The 16,374-nt window shown below is 35.3% G+C and overlaps 1 protein-coding gene across 2 annotated transcripts in view; it reads left to right on the forward strand.

Moving 5' to 3' along the window:
• The window catches only part of DCAF10 (DDB1 and CUL4 associated factor 10), a 44,649-nt gene that overhangs the window by 1,068 nt on the left and 27,207 nt on the right, over positions 1-16,374 (forward strand). For both annotated transcript variants that reach the window (XM_028108735.2, XM_028108734.2), the window contains exon 2: positions 10,766-10,879. In XM_028108735.2, the coding sequence (XP_027964536.1) occupies positions 10,766-10,879 (114 nt within the window). The remainder of the gene's footprint in view (positions 1-10,765; positions 10,880-16,374) is intronic.

Here is a 16,374-nt window from a genome sequence, read left to right on the forward strand (position 1 = left end):
CAGGGAGGTGTCTTAGGATGTGGGGCATTTGTGAACTCCCCAGGCTAGACTACATGCTTCTGTTACGGGTGTCCAGCCTTTTTCCTGGCGGATTAAATATTTCATGTTTGGTCTCGGTTTACTTTGCGTTATGGGGAATTTTCAAAATAATATGTATATTTAAAACTTTGGTGAGTACACGAACAAGTTAAACAACAAAGGAAAAAAATTACACACAGTTCTACTCTGAGAAGACATAGTTAATATAACTCTTACCTGATCAAGGTCTTTCGATTCTAGTCATTTGCTTAGTTCATTTATTCATTCTCTCATTCAGCAAATATTTGTTGAGCACTTGCTATGTTACAGATGCGGAGATTGCAGTGGTGAGCAAAACCAGCTAATGGCACCACTCTTACTAAGCTGGGAACTTAATGGTTCAACTAGATTTTAATAACCATACTAAGTATTTCATAATGTATATGTATAAATTGAGGTAAAGGCTTGAAGGAACCGGTTGTACAACTAGGGTGTTTGAGGTTTCCCTGAAGAAATAATATTTAACCAAGAATAGAAAGAAGATGAATTAACCAAGATAGGGTGGGGAGGGGATAGAAGTATTTCAGATGGAGAAAATGGTATGTCAAAGGACCTATGGTTGAAGGGCCACTATGTCATGTTAGAGAAGCTGAAAAATGATGGCTTAACAAAGCAAAATATTTTGCTAAAGAAAAACCTAAAATATGCTGAGAAAGGAGAAAAGTAGCAGAATTTGGAATCACAGTGAGGAGGTACATCATATTCCATTTCAATGATGCATATGCATCTTCCTAATTACACTTGGTGCTAGGATCTCTGGGGTTTCTACTTAACAGCAGTTTCGTGGAACCTGTAGCAGTGAATGTTCACCTGAATACAGGTAAGAGAGGAGAAACTACTGAAGTTTATTCATGTAACCTCCCCTCCCCAGTCCTCTCTCCAACAAAGCCCTTTTCCTAAAGCTTCTCCCAAAATACCAAGAATCTGTTTCTCGTAAACATTCGGTTCCTTTCTTCTCCATACCCCAACTCTTCTCCTCCCACCCTCCTGCCTATTTTGTCAGGCTCTCAGAAATAGCTGTTTTCTACTTTTTGGAAGTGAGATTTTAGGTGCATGTTGAGAGGGGTAGAATGAATTAAAAGAAGGAATTCCCATTGCCACTGCTATTAGAATGAGGAATAAATTACTGATAGTTCTGTTTGAATCCGGACAATATTGTCTCCTATAAACATTTTTGTAAAAAGTAGTTAGGTACTCTGGTATTTAAAATAGTTCAATAATGTAAATAATTATAATTCAATGATGTTTAATTTACAATTGATACATACTCATTCTAGAAAACCTAGGCAATAAATGAGCAAAAAGAAGCTAAACATCACTTATAATCCCAGAGATTGAATGGCTATCCAAGGAAATTTTTGTGTGTGTATGTTTATTTTATTTATTTATATTTTAAAGGTTTTTATTTATTTAAATAATCTCTACACCCAATATGGGGCTCGAACTCATGACCCCGCGATTGAGTCACATGCTCTTCCAACTGAGCCAGCCAGGCGCCCCTACATATGTTTATTTTATTATATATTTTTTAAGGTTTTTATTTATTTGACAGAGACACAGCGAGAGAGGGAACACAAGCAGAGGGAGTGGGAGAGGGGGAAACAGGCTTCCCTCTGAGCAGGGAGCCTGATGTGGGGCTCGATCCCAGGACCCTGGGATCATGACCTGAGCTGAAGGCAGATGCTTAATGAGTGAGCCACCCAGGTGCCCTGCATATGTTTATTTTAATATAAACATGGAATCATATTATTTTGTTGCCTGCTTTTTTTCATACAATGTATTGTGAATTACCTATGTTAATGTCTTTTTACATTATTTAACATTTTTCATTAGTTTAAATAAAACCTCTATAAACAAAATTTTTAGATTTATGTCCTCATGATAATTCTCTAGAATGAGTGTAAGGTGGTGAAGATTTTGGATACATATTATTAAACTGCCCTCTGAAGATTTTACTAATTCCTGTCACACACATAGGAAAGTGCCTGTCTCCCCATACTTTTGCCAACATTGCACATTGCCATTTTTTTTCATCTATGTGAACGTGATAGGTGAAAATAGTTGTGTTATAATTTTTTATTATTCTTACTACATTTACTAATAGGCTCCAGATTTTTGCAGGACTTAATTTTATAGAAAAAAGACATCTGTGTTAAATGAGATAATTTCATATATTCTTATGTTTTTTGGGTTAAATCAACTTACTGGGTACCATTATCGCTGTCATTTATAAGGACTTCTCAGTACAGAGAAGGAGAGGTGACATGGAAGGTAAGAATTAAAATTATGAATTTAATAGAGACCAGACTAGAAAAAATTTAGCACTAAAAAAGAAATGAAAGGATACATGGAGTAGAGGTAATTTCTAAAGAATTCCAAAAATATTATACAGTAACAGTTTTATCAAAACAAGTGTATCACGTCCTAAGATAACATTTTGAAAAATGAAATTCGATGTTAATAGAAATATGTGGGACTTTGTCAAGCTATCCTTTATGAAAACACATTAGGCACTGCTGTAGAGATAAGTAGTGTATTGGAAAATAGAAATGAAGAAATTATCTAGAATGGAGATAAGAAAGATGCAGAGATTGAAAATATGAAGGAGGTTTAGTGACCTGAAGCATAGAGAGAGAAGGCATACTATATATTTGGTCAGCTCCTGAAGAAAATGAGATAAATAATGGGGGGGAAAATTTTTTTTTTTTTTTTTAAGAAATAATAGCTGAGAACTTGAAGAACTGAAGAAAGTCAGCAGGCCGTGATTTAAGATGCCCAACAGACCCCAAGCAGGAATCCTTTCTAGACATACAGTGACTCCAGAACAACAAATACTAAAATCTTAAAAACTAGAGAAAAAGACCTTCAAAGGGGTAATTATGAGAGTGATAGCCAATTAGTCATCAATAATAGTGCAAATCAGAAGAAAGTGATTGTTTTCAGTATGCTGGGAAGAAAACTGCCAGTCTAGATGTCTATACCCATCAAAGATGGATTCTTCATTTTTGTCAAGATTGAAGATTAAATACATACACAAGCAAAGCCCAGTGAGTTTGCCACCAGACCTTCAATATGGAATTCTACATTCATAGAGGAGTTTTCAACTGGAAGGTCTGAGATGGTAGAAAGAATGAAGAACAAAGAAAGTGGGAAATATGTATGTGAAACTAAATCTAATTTCAGTTTTGTCTTTTGCAATTAACAAAGATGGAACTAAAATTGAAGAAAATAATAAATTATGAAGGGATGTTCTAAATTTGTTTTCTTCAGGGAGTATTTGACATATTAACTGTTGGTTTTAATGTTTGCATATTAAAATTTGCAAGATTAAAAGATAAGAAAGAATATATTATCTCTAGCCTACTAGAGGAAAAAATAATGGAACAAGAAAAAATTCAAGAGAATACAAGAAAGGGAAAGAAAAAAAGTAGACAAGGTATAATAAAAAAACACAATGGCTGAAAATAAGTCCAAATATTATTAATTATAACAACTATAATAGTACTAAATGTTCAATAGGATAAACAAAAATATATCAGACATTCTAAACAAAAGCTTGTGAGCTATATTAAAATACAAACTAGGCTTTAAGGCAAAAAAATTTACTAGAGATAGGTCACTTCATGCTGATAAAAGTTCAGTTCACATGGAAGATAAAATAGTTTTGAACTTGAATGAGTTTTAAATTTAAATATATGTATCAAAAACTGATAACTTCAAGGAGAAAATGGACAAATTTATCATGGAGGAAGATTTTAATGTTCATCCTAGTATACCACAGGCAGACACAAAACAAGATAAATAAAACATCACTTAAAATCTTGCTCTGAAGAGCAGTATACTGCATTCAGGCCTGATACTCAGTACACATTGGTTCAGCTGTAGCAGTTGTTAAAATATTGATACATGTCCATAGTGGTTGAATAGTTACTGCTCCAAGTACACTGAGTGTCTTCCATGGAACCACCCAGAGTAACCCATTGTATAACAACTATAGAGTTAAGAGCTGGCACTGCAAGCTGCCAACAAACATCCTACTTGAGAGCTATAGCATCGGTGCAAATTGTTCCTTATCCATGCTAGATACCCTCCCCACCACAAAAAAATGTGTAGGCAAATGCCCAGTGACCATTTGGCTTCCCTTAGTGTGGGGCTGCCTGCCTTTCACAGGCACTCTCCTGGTCATTCTTACATAGTCATTTGTGAGAACTGCAGCCTCTCATAAAGAGATCCAGAGAGATGAAGAGGGCAGTCCGATGGAAGTCGTAACACTACTGTGGGCACCATCCAAACATTAACTCTCTTGGCATAGTGTGCACTCCCATGACAGAATAGAATCCATGGCAGCTGAATGGGGCCTCTAGGGTTGATATATGGATGTCATCACTCCTGGGATGGAGATCCCTAATTTTATCATTCCTATTGAATTTCACCATTATTTAATGGGAAAAGTTTGCTGAAACCCACTAAATACCTGTCCATCATGGGTGTCAATAACACTCATTTAAGATTTTTATTCGTCAGAGAGAGAAAGCATAGGCAGAGGGAGAAGCAGGCTCCCCACTGAGCAAGGAGCCCAATGCGGGACTCAATCCTAGGACCCTGGGATCATGACCTGAGCTGAAGGCAGACGCTTAACTGACTGAGCCACCCAGGAGTCCCAACATTCATTAATGAAATTGACCACCAACATAAATCTCAGTAACCAGGAACATTTAGTTGAGGAAACAGAAGCAGAAAGGTCATTAAACACAAGATTTGTACCCTGGCTTATGCTCTTAACTGCTGTATTACTTCTCATCTGGACTGAAGGATTAGGTCTGATATAATTAAACATGATACATCAACAGATTATTTTTGTGGCTTAGTTATTAATATTGAATACATATTTAATACACAAAATTAACAGCAAGCATTATAAGTGTTAACAATTTTTTTAAATTTTTTATTGTTATGTTAATCACCATATATTACATAATTTGTTTTGGTGTACTGTTCCATGATTCATTGTTTGTTCATAACACCCAGTGCTCCATGCAGAATGTGCCCTCAAGTGTTAAAAATTTTTAATTATACTTCAGCAAAAGCTAAAAAGAGGATTTAGCTCCACGAACAATTCTGTTGATACTGAATAATTTTTTTACTTACGAAAACTCCAAGTTACTGACTACCAATTAATGCGGACATTCGTGGAGGCGCTTTATGCAATTACTTATGTCTGTTCATGGTGCAGACAAGGGCATCTGGGTCAAAGAAAAGATTATGGCTATAATTTCCAAAAGTTAATAAATAATGGAAATTAAGTTGATGAGCAACTTAATTAGAACTATCACTTGGCATACATAATTATAGGTTAGTTTATTTTGAAAATGTTTTAAAATTTTTATTCATATGTTAATTTATATTACTGTTGAATGTTAAACATTTTTAAATATCACACTTGACTATATGTAACAGCTATCTCCTGCTTGCTTTTTTTTCCAAACAAAATGGAAGATTTACAAATTTTCACTTAAAAGGCCACATTTCAAAAGGTTATCATGGAAGTACAGTTTCTCAGTACAATGTGATCATTAGAAATGAATTACAAAAAGATAACTAGAAAAACTTCCATGTGTTTTCAAGTTGAGAAACATTTATAAATAACATGGGCCAAATAAGAAATGATAATGGAAGTTAGACATATTTAACACTAAATGATAATGAAAGTGCCATATGTCTCAAAACTTGTAGGATATAAGTAAAACAGTACTTACTAGGAAAATTATAGTCATTAATAAACTGGAAAGGAAGACAAGGAAAATTAATGAGCTAAGTATCCATCTCAAGAAATAGAGAATAGTGAAGTTATCTGTAAATAATAGCAAAGTAAGTCTGAAGAAAGCAGAAGAAAGGAAATACAGTAACAAAGAGAATTTCAATACAAATACTCAACAGAAAATTTTGTCTTTGAAAAGACAAATAAAAATGAAAAACACTCATATTGATTAAGAGAATCCCCAGGGTACCTGGGTGGCTCAGTCAGTTGAGTGTTCTACTCTGGATTTTGGCTCAGGTCATGGTCTCGTGGTTGTGGGGAATCAAGTCCCATCTAGGGCTCTCAGTGCTGAATCTCCTTGTCCCTCCCCCTCTGCACCACTCCCCGCTCTCCTGCACACACTCTCAATACATAAAGTCTTTAAAAAAAAAAAAAGAATCCCCAAGTAAACAATATTCAGAATGAAAAGGGAACATAACTTCAGATGCAAGAGGTAGAGATTTTAGCTTTCCAGAAGTAGTAAAAGTAGGTGGTTTGGGCCAACTCTTCAACAGAGAATAATTAGAAAAGCTAGAAAAAATATAAAATGTTTAAGATATAAAAAGCTTATGTTTGAAGAGATTGGAGAATTAAGGCAGTTAGTAAATTGCAGGGCCAGGATCTACAAAAGGAGGGAAGCCGGAAATATGAGCCCACCATTTTAGCCAACTGATTAAGCAGTATGGTGGAAATGAAAAGTGTAGAAAATAAAATAATGTAAATCACTACATTAACATACTGAAGGAAAAATATAGGGTAATTTCAGTAAATGTTGGCCAACTTTTATGCATTGAAAATAATGAAAAAAAAACCCCAGCAAATTTGAAGTAGAACCTCCTTAATCCAATAATAGGAATCTACCCCCCCAAAAAAGAAAAATTCCACAGCAGACATTGTACTTAATGATGAAACGGTGAAGGTATTCTTGAAAATCAGGAATAAGAGGAGTGCCTGCTAATATTAACGTTTCTATTTAACATTATACTGAAAGTCCTAGCTAGTGTAGTAACAAAGTATTAAAAAAAACCAAAGCATTTGTTTGTACATGATATGATTATTGACAAAGAAAACCTAAAATAACCTACAGATAAAGTATTAAAATAGCAAGATTGGTGGATAAATAATTTTAAAATCAATTGCATTTTTTTAAAAGATTTTATTTATTCATTTGAGACACAGAGATACAGAGAGAGAGAGAGAGCAGGAGCAGGGGGAGAGGCAGAGGGAGAAGGAGAAGCAGGCTCTCTGCTGAGCCAGGAGCCCGATGTGGGGCTTGATCCCAGGACACTGGGATCATGACCTGAGCCGAAGGCAGACGCTCAACCATCTGAGCCACCCAGGTGCCCCAAATCAATTGCATTTCTGTACACCAACAACAAACAAAGCACATTTTTAAAAAGAACATTTACAAAATCATTTAAAAAAAGTGTTGGATACCTAGGAATAAATCTAAGAAGGTAGGCATGACCCATATGAAGAAAATCTCCATGGTAAATGGAAATACACCATGCACATAGATTGAAAGACTTCGTATTGTAATGATCTCGATTCTGCAAACTTTTTTTTTTAAGATTTTATTTATTTGACAGACACAGCGAGAGAGGGAACACAAGCAGGGGTAGTGGGAGAAGGAGAAGCAGGCTTCCCACGGAGCAGGGAGCCTGACGCAGAGCTCTATCCCAGGACCCTGGGATCATGACCTGAGCTGAAGGCAGACGCTTAACAACTGAGCCACCCAGGCGCCCCCAAACTTTTAAGATTTTATTTATTTGAGAGAGAGACCAAAGGAGCACAAGTAGGGGAATGGGCAGAGGGAAGAAGGAGAAGGACAGGGACAAACAGACTCCCCACTGAGCTAGGGAGCCTCAATCTGGCTTGATCTCAGGGTCCTGGGATCACGACCTGAGCCAGAGTCAGACACCTAACCCACTAAGCCACCCAGGTGCTCTGTATGCAAACTCTTCTATAGATTTATTACAGTCTCAAAATCTGTAGCTGTATTTGTATGTGTGTGTACGTAACTTGATTAAGTTGATTCGAAGTGTATAAGGATGTTTAAAGGCCCAAGAATTGCTAAGATACTCTTGCTAAGAAAATCTAAAATATGTGGGAAGATACACATGTTAGTGATGGGATGATTCAGTATTGAATGATACAAATTCTACCGAATTAATTTGTAAAGTCAGTGCATCCCAGTAAAAATACTAACAAGATTTTTTAGTAGGACCTGACATGCCATATCTAAAATTCATTGGAAGACAAAGCATATTATTAGCCTCCCCCCACCCCACTGAGAAAGCATATTAGCCCTTCAAAAAAAAGTTCATAAAGTAATGTTCATCTTGTTTTGCATATGTGAAACCTTTTAGAAATTAAAATAGTGGGCGCCTGGGTGGCTCAGTTGGTTAAGCGACTGCCTTCGGCTCAGGTCATGATCCCGGAGTCCTGGGATCGAGTCCCACATCAGGCTCCCTGGAGCCTGCTTCTCCCTCTGACCCTCCCCCCTCTCATGTTCTCTCTCTCTCTCTCTCATTCTCGCTCTCTCAAATAAATAAATAAATCTTTAAAAAAAAAAAAAGAAATTAAAATAGTATGGTGATGTTGCATAGAATAAGATATAGAATCCAAAAACATAACATAGATCACATTTCAAACCAATGAGAAAAGTATAGGCTTTGATATTGGGATAAATGATACTCATTTTAAAAAGTTACAAATCAGGCCATGTACAAAAATAGATTGTATTAAAGCAATGACTATCAGTTTTATAAATCTCTTAGAAAGTTTAGGACTCTCCCAGAATCGCCAATTCATTTACTTTGTTTTAGAGAGGGAGAGTGTAGAGGGTGATGAGGGAGGGTCAGAGGGAGAGGAAGAGAGAGAATTTTAAGCAGACTCCATGCCCCTCACAGAGGAGCCTGCTCCTCCTGCTGCGGGATTCAATTTCACAACCCTGAGATTATGACCTGAGCCGAAAACAAGAGTTGGACACTTAACTGAGCCACCAGCACCCATGATTCATTTACTTTTTTGCACAAAAAGGAGTAAAGTTCATTCCATGACTCTTGTAACAAAAAGAAACGGCTGTTTATTTATCTTCTAAAATTAGATATTAATTTGAACATTTTAACTCATGCTGATCAACTAGCACAAAAATCCTTCAGATACTAAATTTTTGAAGTCCAGATATTTCAAAAAAGGGTTTATGCAGAGCAGACACCCTTTAAAGGACAATTTCATGATTACTAAATATGGAAAATACTTCAATTTAGATTTTTCCCCTCTCCTACTTTATCTAAGAAGTTTGTTCTGGGGCGCCTGGGTGGTTCAGTCATTAAGCGTCTGCCTTCGGCTTGGGTCATGATCCCGGAGTCCTGGGATCGAGTCCCACATCAGGCTCCCTGCTCAGCAGGAAGCCTGCTTCTCCCTCTCCCACTCCCCCTGCTTGTGTTCCTGCTTTCGCTGTCTCTCTGTCAAATAAATAAATAAAATCTTAAAAAAATAAAATAAAAAAAAAGTTTGTTCTGAATAGAAACTTTTGGCTATTTAAAATTCTATCCTGGGGCACCTGGCTGGCTCAGTTGGTAGAGCATGTGACTCTTGATCTTGGAGTTGTGAGTTTGAGCCACACATTGGGTATAGAGATTACTTAAAAAAAAATTTTTTTTAATTGTCTCATTTTCATCTTAAATGTACAAATTCCATGTGTTATTGGAACTATAAATTGGGAAGGCCTGCAGTTTCCAAGACTCAGGATTTCTTTTGCTAGATCTGAATCTGAAAGATCAGTGCCCACAAAAAACTAAGACTTAAAGTAAATAAAAGACAGAGAGCCCGATGCGGGACTCAATGCCAGGACTCCAGGATCATGATCTGAGCTGAAGGCAGTCGCTTAACCAACTGAGCCACCCAGGTGCCCCTGATTTTCAGAAATCAAAATGGGGCTTATAAAAGGTTTATAATAATATAACTTCGTAATAGGAAGGGGCTGAAACAAGAGACAATACTAAAAACTGTAAAGGAAAAGATTAAGTTTGATTATATCTAACTGGTTTGGTAGGATATATACCAAACCTTTTATAGTACAGTTTAATAGATACTGATAAATATACAATTTTGTCATATATGACTTTTTTTTCCCTAAGTTGCCTCATCTATGCATGTTTTTTTTACAACCAGCTTTTCTCATTTAAAAATATGTTTTGGGGGTGCCAGGGTGGCTCAGTTGGTTAGGTGTCTGACTCTTGCTTTCTGCTTTCTCATGAGATAGAGCCCTGCATTGGGCTCCACGCTGAGCATGGAGCCTGTTTGAGACTCTCTTTCTCCCTCTTCCTCTGCTCCTCCCCACCCCCCAGCGCTCTCTCACACACGCTCGCTCGCTCTCTCTCAAAAGAAAAAATGTTTTGGAGTTCTTTCATATCCATATGAAACTATCTCTTATATTTTTAAATGTTGTACCATATTGGAAAGTATTACATACCATGGCTTATATAATCAATCGTTCCTTCTTTCATGTACATTTAGGTTACTTTTGATTTCTCATTATGGTGAGGTGTATCTTTATATATGCTTCTTTGTATTTATAAATGACTATTTCTTTAGATTAAATTTCCAGAAAAAATTGCTGAGTCAAAAGGTACACACATTTAAAAGTTTGGTAGATATGGGTACTCTCCAAACCTAAGCTGTACCAGTTTATGCTCCACCATAATGTTTGAGAGTACCATTTTCTACTATTGCCAAGAACAGATAGTTTCAATCTTGTAAATATTTGCTTCTAACATGGACAAAAAGAAGTTATTCATTATAGTTTGTGTAATTATAAGTAAGTGAGTATCAATAATAAGAGAATGCTAGAAAACTAAAGGGAAATGTGTCCTTTGCTTTCAGGTCAGTGCTGACTGTTGCTTGTGAACAGACTGAAGTTCTGCTTTTTGACCCTATATCTTCAAAGCACATAAAAACACTTTCTGAAGCTCATGAAGATTGTGTAAATAATATCAGGTTAGTATTTTAGTGAAATAGTGAAGTTTATTAGTGTGACACAAAATATCTAATTTGGAAGTTAATGAAAATTTGTAATGTCTTGCCCAGCAGCGCTAGATACGCATATGCGATTTGTGAATTTTATCCCTTATGAAACTTATTCCTTTAATTACAAAACTTGCTATTAACCATTTTGGATTAGAATCTTTCTGAAATGTATTTTTTACTTCCATATGATTTTACCTTTTCTCTTCATATATCAGGGTCATCATTATGAACCTCAGCCATGTATTATGATAGTCCTGCAATGTCTTTGGGCTAATGATCTGTGTAGAATTATGGCAGTCCCATTGCTAAGCCTCTCTCACCCCTATCCCCCAAATCCAAACTGTTGAGGGGAAAAAACACATATGCACAGAGAACTTCTTTCTAAAAGCATGTTGGAAGCACCTTAAATTCTCAATAATGTGGGAAGTAAATAACAGTTGAAAGCTTGGTGGATTAATATGCAGTCATTAAAATGATGGTCACAGGGACTACATATCAACATTGACAAATGCTTGGGGCAAATATGTTAAAATCATTATAAAAATTGTTACAAATATGACATGATGCAGAAGATAAGGAAGTATTTTTCAATGCTAACATGGGGTGGGTTAGAATGAATGGATGATAAGTAATTTTCTGTTTTTTAAACATTATGTAATAAGATTATATTCATTTTATACTGAATCCTTTAAATGTTCAAAAAAAAAGAAATAGGGAAATTACTTCTAGTTATGGTGACATACTGAATTTTGATGTAACCTCTATGCTCCAAACACATAGAATGACAGATTAAATAGCACAAAAGATACAGCCAGGCTTTGAAACAACATAAACATTTTTGTGAGCCAGAAATGGAACAGAGACACAAGCTGTTATAGGGCTGAAACCACAAACCCACTGGGTTTTGAGTCTGGTACTGATGTGTAGTGGTTTTAGTTCCTGTCAAGAATCAAAAGTACTAAAGTGCTTCATATGAGGCAGGAACCAGAGCCAGAAATACTACACAATGCATTGGCTGGAATGCCTGTCCCATTTGTGAAAGGCTGAAAAAAAGGGAAAAGCTATTCACTACCTGAGGCCATGGATTTTGGCTGATTAAGACACAACCTCATGGCCAGGAATTCAATGAAGCCATTACTGAATCAGTGATTGAATGTTTATGTGTGATAGCTCCAATCTCATCATGAAACTGAAGGCCTTAATGTCATTATAAGGCCTAATTGTGGATTAGGGGTTCAGAAATCCAAGTGGGGGCAATTATAAAACCATTAAATAGGAAAGAGGAAAAAATAATTAAAAACCTTTCTTACTTAAAATAAGCCTATAACCAAAATTCTGAAACTCATGAAGACATCTAATAGTAATATCATAACAAATTCAGCAACTAAAACAAGCATATTTTCTGGATGAAATTAATTTTATGGAGTAGTCCAACAAAGACTTTATTTTTAAAAATAAATTATTTATTTTTTTTTGACTAGGTAATACATGCACGTGGTACAAAATTCAAAGGTACAAAAGGGTAAACAGTGAAAAGTAAGTCTGTCTCCCACCTCTGTCCCCTAGCCACCCAGTTCCCCTCCCCAGAGGCAACCACTATACCAATTTCTTGCTGTCCTTTCTGAGAGAGTCTGTGCATGTACAAGCGTGCGCACACACACACACACACACACACACACACACTTTTATATAAATGGTAGCATTCTACACACACAATTATATACCTTGGCTTTTTCATTTAATAACATATTTAGAGATCATTCCATATTAGTACTATGGATGATCTTATTCTTTTTAACGGCTGCATAGTATTCCATTGATTGGAAGAAACTTTAAAGCATTTTTAGGATGCTCAAATAAATAAGTTAATTGATACTTTCCATTTAAAGAGAACTCAAAATTATGAAACAAAAGAAATGCACCAAGAGCAGGTTAATGTGGAAAAGAACCAACTACAACTCTTAGAAATTAAAAATGTACTTAGTATATAAAAAACTTAAAAGATGGGATAAATTTTATCCTTTACACCGCTGATGAAAGAATTAATGGGTTCGAAAATACTAAGAGTACTTAAAAGACATAGAGGATTAATTGAGAGTGTCCAGTATATATATAATAAGAATTACAGAAAAAGAAGATGTAGAGATTGGTGGAGAACTAATTTTTGAAGACACAAAGGCGGAGAATTTTTAGCATTAAGGAAGGTCCTGAATCCTCGAATCAAAAGTAGACCCTAGAGTGTCAGGTAGGTTAAATAAAGATAAATATACATTTAGACAGGTTGTAGTAAAACTTTAGAATATCAAAGGAAAAGAGAAAATCTTAAAAGCCACCAAAGTTAGAAGCCAGATTACCTACAGAGGTATAGTTCAACATTATAACAGAAGGTACCTCATCAGCAACAGTTGATGCTAGGAGATTATGAAGTAGTAGCTTAAATACTAAGGGAAAATAATGCCCAGTGCCATATCATATCCAGGTAAACTGTTATTCCATAATGAAGAATTTAATTAGGTGAAATGATAAATGTTATTAATTATTAATAGCAGAAAGATAATTAGTTTTTTGGGGGGAGTACATTTAAAACAGTTAAAACTAAAGTCTAGATTTATTTTCTGGTAGTAACATTAAAAAGGAAAAAATATGAAATTAAGTTTTAGTAATGTTTTATTTACCCCAATAGGAATAAAATACCATTTCAACATGTAATCATTAAAACATTTATTGAGATATTTTAGTGTCATTTTTTAATCTTAAATTTTCAAAATCCAATGTTTTGACACTTAGAGCACAACCCAGTTCAGACTGGCCACATGTCAAGGATTGAAAAGTTACATGTAGCTAATGGCTACCAAACTGTACAGTGTAGCTTTAAATAGTAAAAACAAATAGGTTGTGTGTAATATGGTAAGGTTCCTGTCATGTTCAAGAAGAAGATAGAAATATTAAGTAATTTCAGACTCTTTCAGAACAATATATAATTAAATATATACAATGAAAAAAATACTAAATTAAAGGTAACTAAAATAGTAGACATACAAAGTATAACTAGCTTCCAAAACAGAAGTGGGAGAGGGGATGTTGAAAACATGATCAGTTCAGTGGAAGATGGGAAAGCTTAAAAAAGTAAAAAAATAAATAAAACAAAGGAAAGGGATGATAAGTAGAAAACAAGAAGTAGAAATAGACCCAGTATGTGAGTAGTTCATAGTAAGTATAAATGAAGTGATCTTTATTAAAAGACATGGAGACAGCAATTTGAATAAAAACCGAAATCATCTGTATATTCATTATAGAGATACCAAAACTAAAACTGCCCAAAAATGGGAAAAGAAAACTAATGTAGATTATCATTATTGGACAGATGGAAGACTAAAGGCTTTAATAAGGATAAAGTGAAACAGTACGTATTAATAAAAGGAAAAATCAACTAAGAACATAAAATAATGATGAACTTTTGTATATAACTTGAAATTTGTATATTTTAAAAAAAACAGAAAAACCAAAAACAATACAGATAAGGAATTACAAATCTATAATCATAGTTAGAGATTTTAATACACTTCCATCCCAAACTCATAAATCAAGTAGATAAAAATTAAGCTATAGAAGATTTTAAAATACCTTGGACAACCTTTCTACTAAAAATAGAAATGCAGGATAAGATTTTTAAAATATATTTTTTAAATGTGTAGTTGAGCTGATAAGAAAGAAAGGAATCCTAGGGCCAAAAATGAAGTAGATGCTAGAATGCAAAGAACTAAACAAGTATTCAGCTGGCTTTTACCCTGGAGGCATCTGCCAAATGCGGGTGACCTTGAGCTTCTGTTTCAATATGTATAAGGAGTTAACAGTGGACAGGAGAGTTAATTCTATGGCCAGTTGAAGATGAGAAGTCTAGTAGAAAACTGCATAAGGCTGGGACTCCAAAGAGCTACACTTACAGCATAAAGGTGATCTAGAAACATACACCACCTTGTCCATGTAGACTATGACATTGGTAGAGGGTTGTCAGAAGATCTCCTCAGTGAATGTCTGACCACAAGTCAGTCTTCATGCATGTGTGGGGCCCAAATTCACACTACCATATGGTCCAAAACCATCTAGCCAGCAATTTTAAATTGGATGCAGGTTGATAGTACTGCCAGGTACCTGCAAAAACAAATGCAAATCTTCTCTGGGGAAGAAAACTCAGTATCATAAAGAAGTCAGTTCTTTCCAGATTAGTCTCTAAATTTAGTACAGTTTTAATCAAAATACCAACAGTGTTTTTTTTTTTTAACTTAAAAATTCATATTGAATAGCAGAGTGCCAAGAATATCAATTTTGAAGGAGACTAAGATGGTAGTCTTCCAGATATCAAACGCAGTCTTAGGACAGGGATAGATTAAGTGCCTAATGAAATGGAGTAGAACTTCCAGAAACAGACCCATGCATATATGGAAATTTGATAGATGACTGCAGGGGCATTACAGATCAGTGGCAGGGAAAATGGAAAAGAGAGAATTGGTTATATACATGAAATAACTGCAAGTTAAAGACCTAATTATGAAAGCAAACCATTTAAAGCTTTAGAAGAAATATAGAATATATTTATGTTCTGAGAGAGGATTTTTTTTTAAAGGTTTTATTTATTTATTTGACAGAGACACAGCGAGAGAGGGAACACAAGCAGGGGAAGTGGGAGAGGGAGAAGCAGGCTTCCCGCCAAGCAGGGAGCCCAATGTGGCGCTCGATCCCAGGACCCTGGGATCATGACCTGAGCCGAAGGCAGACGCTTGATGACTGAGCCACCCAGGTGCCCCGAGAAAGGATTTTTTAAGATACAAAAAACACAGATCATTAAAGGATTGCTAACTTCAACTGCATTAAAATTGAAAACTTCATTCTAACCAAAGACATAACAGTGTGAGAAGATAAGCTATAGGCGGGTGGGAGAAGATATTTTCAATGCACATAGCCAAAGAAGGATTAGTATGCAGGATATATAAGACAATTACCCTGGAGCAAGATAGGCAGAGAATCATATAAGAGAAGCTAAAATGAGCAATAAATAATGGAAAATTTTTCAAGCTTCCTAGTTATGAAAATGCAAATAAAAATAAACAATGAAGAAATACTAAGTATTGGCAAAGATGTTGAGAAGTAGAAACCCTTGGACATTGATGGAGTATAATTGGTAAAATTATTTTGAAGAGCAATTCAGCAATATCTGGTAAAATTGAAGATCAAACAGATTTTTAAGAAATTAAGGCACGTGTAAATAAGGAGATGTGTAAAGAAGGTTCGTTATAGCATCATTAGTAATAAAAGTTGGAAACACATCTCCATCAAGAGGAAGATAAATTCCAGTATACTCATACAATGGAATACTATACATCAGTTAAAATAAATGAACTAGAAGCATCAGCATCTGAGATACATTTCAGAAATTCCAGGTTGAGCCAGAAAAGCAAATTGTAGAA

This window comes from Eumetopias jubatus, unplaced genomic scaffold (genome assembly GCF_037043125.1).
Source record: "Eumetopias jubatus isolate StellerSeaLion01/CBP00866 unplaced genomic scaffold, mEumJub1_p1.0 scaffold_15, whole genome shotgun sequence".
In the NCBI taxonomy this organism is placed as follows: domain Eukaryota; kingdom Metazoa; phylum Chordata; class Mammalia; order Carnivora; family Otariidae; genus Eumetopias; species Eumetopias jubatus.